At 38.3% G+C, this 8,717-nt stretch overlaps 1 protein-coding gene across 1 annotated transcript in view; it reads left to right on the top strand.

The window, feature by feature from the left end:
• MAP1B (microtubule associated protein 1B) overlaps positions 1–3,149 on the top strand; it is a 69,792-nt gene extending 66,643 nt beyond the window's left edge. The window contains exons 6-7 of the mRNA XM_071580127.1: positions 1,281–1,519; positions 2,227–3,149. Coding sequence (XP_071436228.1) covers positions 1,281–1,519; positions 2,227–2,382 — 395 coding nt within the window. The 3' untranslated portion in view covers positions 2,383–3,149. The remainder of the gene's footprint in view (positions 1–1,280; positions 1,520–2,226) is intronic.
• Positions 3,150–8,717: the final 5,568 nt, after the last annotated feature.

The raw sequence follows: 8,717 nt of genomic DNA, 5'->3' as shown, positions 1-8,717 counted from the left end.
CTCTGTTAGTAGGTACATTTCAAAGCAACAGTATCATTTCTCATGCTGTACATTTCTCCAGCACTTCAGCTCTACATGAGTCTTCTTCCTTAAGGCATACTTCTCAGGTACAAGCTGGAATAAGACAGGGCTCTATAGGTAATGACATTTAAGTGTAAAGTGTAACAACTAGTATCTTATTCAGGGTTGGTATGCACAATTCAAAAAGAAATATCACAGATTTTTTTATCATCAAAAGTGATAAAATGTTTTGTAATGAAGCCCAGCAGTAAAACTCGCAAATTCAGGAAATCTTACCATGCCATTTGACATACTACCCTATGATGAATGGCAAGACATGTTAGACTACTGTAATGGACTTAGCTGACCTTGCAGTGTGTGACCCTAAATAGAATGTATTGCTCAGATAATTGTTTACCAAGTCTCATCAACATCAGAAGGCTAATAGACCTAAGTGGTGATCATCTGGATAAAATTACTGGTTGAATCCCAACTTTCAGCTGACACCAAGATCTAGTTTGTAGCAAAAGACACCTTTTTTGGTAGTATTTTCAATGTGTTTAAACATGGTACTTCCTTTTGACTGAAGTTCTTCTTAGAACAAGTACTATATATGCTATGTACAGCAGCAGACACACTTCCCCCTACCTTTTGTGGTAAGTAGTTAATTTGTGTATGCAAATTAGGATACAGCCAACAAACAAGCACTTGACTCTGTTCCCTGAATTGCTTTACATTTTTCTCCATCTTTTCAAGTTCCTCCTGTCCTCTGCTCATGTGTAGCAGCCTCCTAAAGCACCTGTAAGGCAGTTTGAGCATATCAGTAGCTGTGACGTCTTGCTATCTGCCTCGAATTTCAGGACTGCTTCAAATCTGCATGGTTCCCTGTGTGACCCTAGGTTTTATAATCCTGTATACCTGAGACTTTCAAAAAGCTGCACTTCTTCACCTGGAAAATAATACCACCATTTACTGAATGATAATTCAGTAATCACAGCCCTGCATAGCAATTGCCGGGTAATAGCAGTATTTCACTGGGAAAGGTTTAGCTGAGTTTGCGTTTGTAGTAGTGATTTGTTATTGTATTATATAGTTAGAGTTATCCAGGTTTTTCTCTCATTACAATCATAATTGGGGTATGACAAACCTGCAACATGTTATTATATGTAGGATGGTAATGCCATAATGATACATCTCACCTCAGTGGTTATAACTGTAATTAATAAGTGCATGTTTTTAAACAGCCTGTGATAAAGACTTTTGTTGTTTGGTTTCCAAAGGACCTGGGAATACTAAGGTGACAAAATCTACCGCAGTGCCTCCAGGACCTCCAGTGTATTTGGATCTGGTATACATTCCCAATCATAGCAATAGCAAGAACGTTGACGTCGAGTTTTTCAAGAGGGTGCGGTCATCCTACTATGTAGTGAGCGGGAATGATTCTGCAGCTGAGGAGCCAAGCAGGGCTGTTCTGGACTCCCTGCTGGAGGGCAAGGCACAGTGGGAGAGTAATATGCAGGTAGGCTTTTCACTCATATCTCTACCTGGAAATTTAATCTTCTCTGGGAAACAGCTATGAGAAGCTAGAGCACCGCTGGAGTACATGGGGGCTGCCAGGGAATGTGGTCCTTGTTTTGCTGTTGTGGGCATCTTATTTTGCTGTTGGTAAGACAGACTGCATGAGTGAAGCACAGAGCTGAACTGCACTCAGCTGCTCCCACATTTCTGGCCCTTCAGACCTATTCCTGGTGAATAAAACAGTTCAGAACTGGCTTATAGGGCCAGCTGGCTGTTTCATGTATATATGATCCAAGTTTGGAAACATTGCCATTTGTAAGTAGGGAAGAAAACTGTATGTTTCACACTTTATACAGTTATTAAATGCATTTGGAAACTTCATGTGCCTTTCCATCACAATGAATAAGTAAATAAAATATTTGCCCATAATCTAAAGAGTATCAATGCAGATTATAACCTGGTACTTCTTTGGAAAGCTGCCTCTCAGCATGTTTTATTTTGATAAACTACTTCCTTGTCGTCATTTTACCTTACCTACATGTTCATTTATTTCCTTTTATTTGTCTATTTATTCAAGTATTTATTGCATAAAGACCCACTCTTTCCAAAGGAGAAACATACTTTTTTGGCTGGGGCTTCTTGCAAAGAGATTTGGCTTATCAACTATTTCTATTGTCCATTCATCAGAACTTCTGTTTTGTGTTGCAGGTGACCTTAATCCCAACCCATGACTCAGAAGTGATGCGGGAATGGTACCAAGAGACCCATGAGAAGCAGCAGGATCTGAACATCATGGTTTTGGCAAGCAGCAGCACTGTTGTTATGCAAGATGAATCTTTTCCTGCATGCAAGATCGAACTGTAAGAACAAGACAACGCACCAGAAGATTAAACTTTGCTTTCAGAAATTCTTCAATTTGAAAACAACTTTTCTAAAAATTCGACTCATCTCTTTCAACTGCTGAACTATATATCTGCCAAATGCTATACTGTGTCACAGTGATGCAAATCACTAATATTTTTCAGTCTTTGTTGATTGCTAAGGGAAATAACAGTCTTCCCATAGTAGAGTACAAATTACTGCAAAAATACAGATCCAGTTGCATCTCTACTGAACATTTGGAAACCATGCACTTGCAACCCCAACTGACTTCTGCCAGGTAGAGGCATTTGCCCTCTAAAGAAACACAAAGAGAGAAAGAGAGAGAGGGGTAGGAGGAGAAAGTAGTAAATAATTAGGTCTGCATTAGTCTCATGGCAATAGATGTATCGCTTACTGCAGTCTGTTTCTGTTCTTACATGAGAAGGACATTTCAAATTTGAATGAATATGAGCTATCACTATGGGGATCCTTTTTTTAAAGAATTATGTTAGCTCAACAATAAAAAGAAACAGGATGTGCCTAGGAAGGGATGTACAGCCTAATCACTCATCAGCAGTTTTCCACTTTAATTTGAACTCTGCATACTGACATACCATAACAATCACAGGCCAAATATGCATGTAGTCTGCACCCCATCCAGAAGGGTAGAACCTTTCTTTTTCAACATGCAGAATTTTGGTCCAAGGCATGATTCCAGTGAAAGCCCACTCACTTCAGCCAGAACTGACCAGTCCACATGCTTGAACACCCATGTCCACTGTTGATTAACTGAAGCAAAATACCAAAGCAGTCGGGAGTACATACAGTAGACAATTTGCCTTAGAAAGTGACTTGAATGTACAAAGAAACTTGATGCACTTATTTTTTAATGCTGAGACAGCAAATTTATAAAACATCTGTGTAGGATCATAGTTACACCAGTAAAGAAGTGTGAGTGTGCATGTGTGGTATTAGAAACATATCTGACTGGTCGAACGGTTTGGTGCTATGAATTACATATGTTAATTATGTGAACACTTCATTGATGCACTTGGACAGCTCAGCAAGGCAAGATGAGCACTTTTTTTAAGTTTCTTTTTGTACTGTGGAAGCAAGATTGAAGTGATGTCCAGTATCAGAGTTACAAAACTTAGTGAAATATTCAGAATGATGAAAAAGGTTACTTGCAAACCTATACAGTATTCAATCTTCCTTTGTCTCACCTTATTTTATTTGTTTAATTTAAGAGCGAACATGGGAACAAATGTACAGAAACCCTTTTTTTTAGTGCTGCATGAACTTTTAATACATGATTTTTTAACAAACATTTTCATTTGCAGGTAAATGCAAAAGAAAAATTTTTCAGGTGAAGGCAATTTTTTTGTAGTTTTGTAGGATAAATGAATAATGTTTAAGATTCTAGTGAGAATGGATATTGAGGTACAATTTTATGAAAACAGTCAACTGCCAGTACATTTTTGGGGGTGGGGAGTAGAAGGACACCCTGGTTGTAAAATTATTCTATTTATGATGACAGAAAATGGAATTTGAAGAGTTGATTGGCCAGTCCTTAAAAGGGTGTAACCTACATTCTCAACCCTCACAAGATCTTGAAAAAAGATAGAAAAAGCAATAAGCTAAAATAAGTACCTTCCCTTCCTCTTTGCCTTCCTTTCCTCTTTTCCTTGCTTTCTTCTTTCCTTTCATCTTTCCTTTCCTCCTCTGTCCTTCCTTCCTTCTTCCTTCCTTCCTTCCTTCCTTCCTTCCTTCCTTCCTTCCTTCCTTCCTTCCTTCCTTCCTTCCTTCCTTCCTTCCTTCCTTCCTTCCTTCCTTCCTTCCTTCCTTCCTTCCTTCCTTCCTTCCTTCCTTCCTTCCTTCCTTCCTTCCTTCCTTCCTTCCTTCCTTCCTTCCTTCCTTCCTTCCTTCCTTCCTTCCTTCCTTCCTTCCTTCCTTCCTTCCTTCCTTCCTCTCCATTCCTTTACTTCTCTAGACTACTTGCAGAGGAACAGCACCACTGCTCTGTGATTTAAGACAGTTTGAATTTTTCAGTCTCAGAAATTTTACCCCAATTTAAAAAATGTTGCATCGCAGAAGATCTGCAACTATGACTTTAAAGAAGGTGTAAAGGCCTCCAGCATGGAAATAGGTGCTGGTCTGTAGGATTAACCTTATGGTTGATACTAAGTTTCATAATGTAGTGACCTATGACCTCATTTTATTTTCTTTACTTATAATTTATTTCAGTTTTACATTGTTAGGGTATTTTTGTTTAATAGATGTATGTTTGCACTCCTAATTTTTATGAGGGTTTTTTAATACTGCTTTAGGGTCTTCTAAATGTGGGCTCCTGAGGCCCATTTAATGCTGTGAATTACTGTTTGTCAGTTCTTGGTGGTTTGATTTATTTTTAATGTCTACTCTTTTTTTAGGTGTCCCTAGCAAGGCTGTATTATTTATTGCTATACCTTTTAAGAAGTTAAGAATAATTCAGAATGACTATGGCACAAAAGGCAGATGGAACTGTATTGTGAAAACACACATGTTTGCTGGGCTCATATTATTCACTTAAAACTGCTTTTCTAATATATAATCTACAAAGATATGGGCAAAATGTTTGGCAGAATATTTAAACTATTTCTACAGTTCTTTCAGATTTGTCTACTTTATTATATAGGTCAGAATTCAAACTTTTTGAGTGGGTGGGAACAGATTTTCTGACAATACCTGAAATGGTTTGTATCACTGCATTGGCAGAAAATCTGTTTTAAATACAGCAGTGGTCTTGTGACTAATCTCACTTATACCACTTACTCCTGTGAATTAGGAGCAATTTCACTACTGTCAGGGAAGTTACAGTCATCTGGTCCTACTGTACACTAAATTGGAATCAAGCCTTAAATATCCCCATGTACGTTTATGATGGCTGAAGCATTTGATTTACTTCTGAAATAATAATGATAATTAGATAGTTACAGATTACCTTAACATGTGCATTTGCTTTTTTTGCTGCTAAGAATATTAAAACCTTGGTCTGGCTATTTTGAGATATTGCAATGCCTGTTCCATCCATTCCCTTCCAAATGGCAATGGCACCTAGATTCAACACAGCGATAAGCCTCCTCCATTAGCTCCTCTTGCCCTTAATGTCTTTTCTGCCTGTGGAACTAATCTACCTGTGCTAATCCTAGTACTACACAACTAGTTTAGTGTAACAGTCATCAAAATGTACTGTGTACATTAACGATGAGTGCTGTTGATCAGCATAGATTTCTAGGAGCATGGTTTATTATTGATTACTCTAATTGTAAAGACTCAATATCTGAGTGTAAAGGACACTCAATTTCAATGATGGTATTACCCATAACAGCATTCCCAGTCATGATCTTTATGCTATTAATATACTACTTCATATAATTCAATGAAGAATTAACTTTGGGGATCCCATCCCACTCCTGAACTTGGACAGGGCTTCTCTTGCATGCCTTTTCAAAGTCCTGTGGTGGGTTTGACTTCATTGACCTCTATTTTCACTCCATCTTTCATAGAAGTCACTTCGTTTTTTTTTTACTTACCTTACATACTGTGGTGAATGGAGATAACTGTGTATATGAATGTTGAGGTTTTTTTAATTGTCTATGATAGCTTATGCATTTTAGGAGAGTTCTCTCTTTTACTAAGATTTAATAAATTTGTTAATTGAATTTTCAAACCCTCCCACTATAAGCAAATGAGCTCCAAAGAGAGCTTAGTGTGCATTTAGGACATTGCTGTCATATGCTTCTCTTTGTTCATCTGTCGCCAGAGGTTCTTGCTCAGTAATGATGTTTTTGAGAGAAATAGTAATTTTATTGGTCTGGATTTACTAGAAGATGAAAAAATATAATGTTTACACTTGAAAGAAACTGTAAGCTTTCATCTTTTCACCTAATAATTGGAAAAACACTAAAAGCATCTAGGTAAACCTTTCTTAGAATGCAATTATATTATTCACCTGATTTAAAAATGTTTGCTATTTAAAATTTAAAAAAAAAGTCTGTTTGTTGTGACTTTACAGAAAAAAAATCTTAAAAAAATGAAGTAACTAAATAAAACAGTGCCGTAAAATATAGAAAGAAAAAAAATCTTGAAAGCAGCTTCTCTCTACTACACTAACTAAGAGCTCCAGATGGCAGGAGCTACCTCTTCAAGACTGGGCTGTAATCACAACTGTAGAAGACTAAATCTGAAATATGCTTTCACGCATTTGCATGCAGCCATTATCTTCCAGCTATGGAAAGAAAGTCTTGTTGCTGGCTGAGAAGCACCTCACACACCTCCTCTCTTGTTCTGAATGGTGTTTGTGTCAGTCTGCAGCTGTGTATGGTATTATGTCTTATAATCCTGCATCACTTCTATTCTATCCAGTCATATCTAATGTAGAAAATTAGTTTCCAGTGAAAGTAATATGTAGTGCTTTTATGATATTTGTGTGCAATATCCCCTCTTCCATTGAGGATATTTGATGTAAAGGAAAAAACTCAGTTCCACAATAAAATACAAAAGTGGTAAAGTGGTGTTGACATGTTTCTTGTCTTTGTGTATCAGTGTAGTTTTAAGTTTTCTCTTTCCTTTAGTCATTATCACCTACTACACATGATGTTTTCTCTAAAGATCAGGGACTATTTAAATGCCAGAAAAATGGCAATCTCTCTTTACAAATTTAAAAGTAAATGTGGAAGATTACTTTTATCTCTTGTGGTGTAAAACATTACCATGATGTACCATGACATCGCCTCTCTTTGTTGTTCTCATTTCTGTATTCCTCAGCAGAATGAGAAAACACCTCATTTTCAGTAAGTACATGTTCAAGGGGCTGTGTCAGAGATGATAACCAATAAAATGACATCAAAATGACCCCACCTTGGTTTGGAAAACAGGTCTTTTCCAAAGTTGAAGCACTTAAATAGGAGTGCGCAGCTTGTCTCCAGTAGATGGGGACCCTTCCCGATCATCACTGCCCAGTTATCTCTGTAAGAGTGGATAGAGCTTTTGGGGAAGCTGGGCTCTCAATTTAGGGTTTTATTCTATAAACATCAGACTTCCTCTACTGCTGAGGTCAGGCTTTCTGCCTTTGTAGTTTTGCTTGCTGCTGTGATGCCTGCTGTGGTGAGGTGCAGCAGTCAACATTTTTCTCTCAGGAAGATGGTAATGACATAAAAGCAGGTAAAGGCTGGGGCAACAAGGTGTAAAGGATGCTCACTCCCAGGAGAAGCAGAGGCCCTATGAGATTTCCTTCATTCAGAGAGAGCAGTGTCTTTTTGTGGGTCTTTAACTATCTCAAACATCCAAGGTTTCACTTGTAACTTCTTATGACATTAATGAGAAATACTGTACTTGGCTTGTATTGGGCTAAGGGTGGTGAAGTAGAGGAAAATGATGACTAGACGAGAGGAGTTGAGTGCTGCAAATCTTACATTGTAAGTACAATTCTGCCTATGTATACATCGAAGTTTTCTGAGCTGTTGTGGTAGAGTAGCCTGACACTACTTCAAATATATTAAAGTGATTGCTAAATGGGCCAGGTTAGGCTTCAATCCCAATTATTTACCTGTAGTTGCAGAGCGAAGTTCTGAATTTGTACAGGTAGGACCACCCATGGTACCTGTAGGCAGAGACAGGCCAGCTTGGCCTGTGTGTGACTTGCTGCTTCTAGATGCTAAATGAAAGCTCCTTCCTGCAACACAGCTGCTGACTAGAAATTTTATTTCCAGTAGTGTTAATGAACAAATTCAATCAGTTTATTAGGAGTTTTAGGTCATATGGGAACATGATGGTCGCTCAGATCTTTTCAGTCTATCTAAAATGAAGGATCTGTTGTGGAATCCAAGGTCTGTAGACTGTTTAATACTGATTTCTAGTGTTTCATGGATGGGAGGAAATTGTAGCACTTAGCTGTTCATTGATGGGGCAAAAAAAGAGACATTGAAGGGTCACTTGACTGACAGCTACAGTGACACATCATAGATCCAGCTCATGCCCAGCACTGCAAGCAAAGCTCCTTGGCTTTCTAAAACATATCTCTGAGCACATGACCATTGCCCATGTCCTTCACTCAGCCAACAGGCTTTGGACACTGCCTACTGGTGTAGACGTGTTTTCACCTCCCACAGACTAGCATGCACTGTCTTCTGTTGTGCTTGTGTGTGCCTTCTTCAGATTCACCCCAAAACTACCAGAGGCTGAGTAATGCTGAGTGCCCTAATCATTCCAGGGGACTTGCAGTTGTTGGGACTGTTACCTTCAGCATGATTTCCACCAGAAAAGAAATCCAGAGAACTAATCAGCAGGCACTATAATTC

The sequence above is a fragment of the Pithys albifrons genome, chromosome Z, assembly GCF_047495875.1.
Source record: "Pithys albifrons albifrons isolate INPA30051 chromosome Z, PitAlb_v1, whole genome shotgun sequence".
Lineage (NCBI taxonomy): Eukaryota > Metazoa > Chordata > Aves > Passeriformes > Thamnophilidae > Pithys > Pithys albifrons.
The sequence above is the reverse complement of the archived record's forward strand: the minus strand, read 5'-3'. Positions and strand labels throughout refer to the sequence as shown.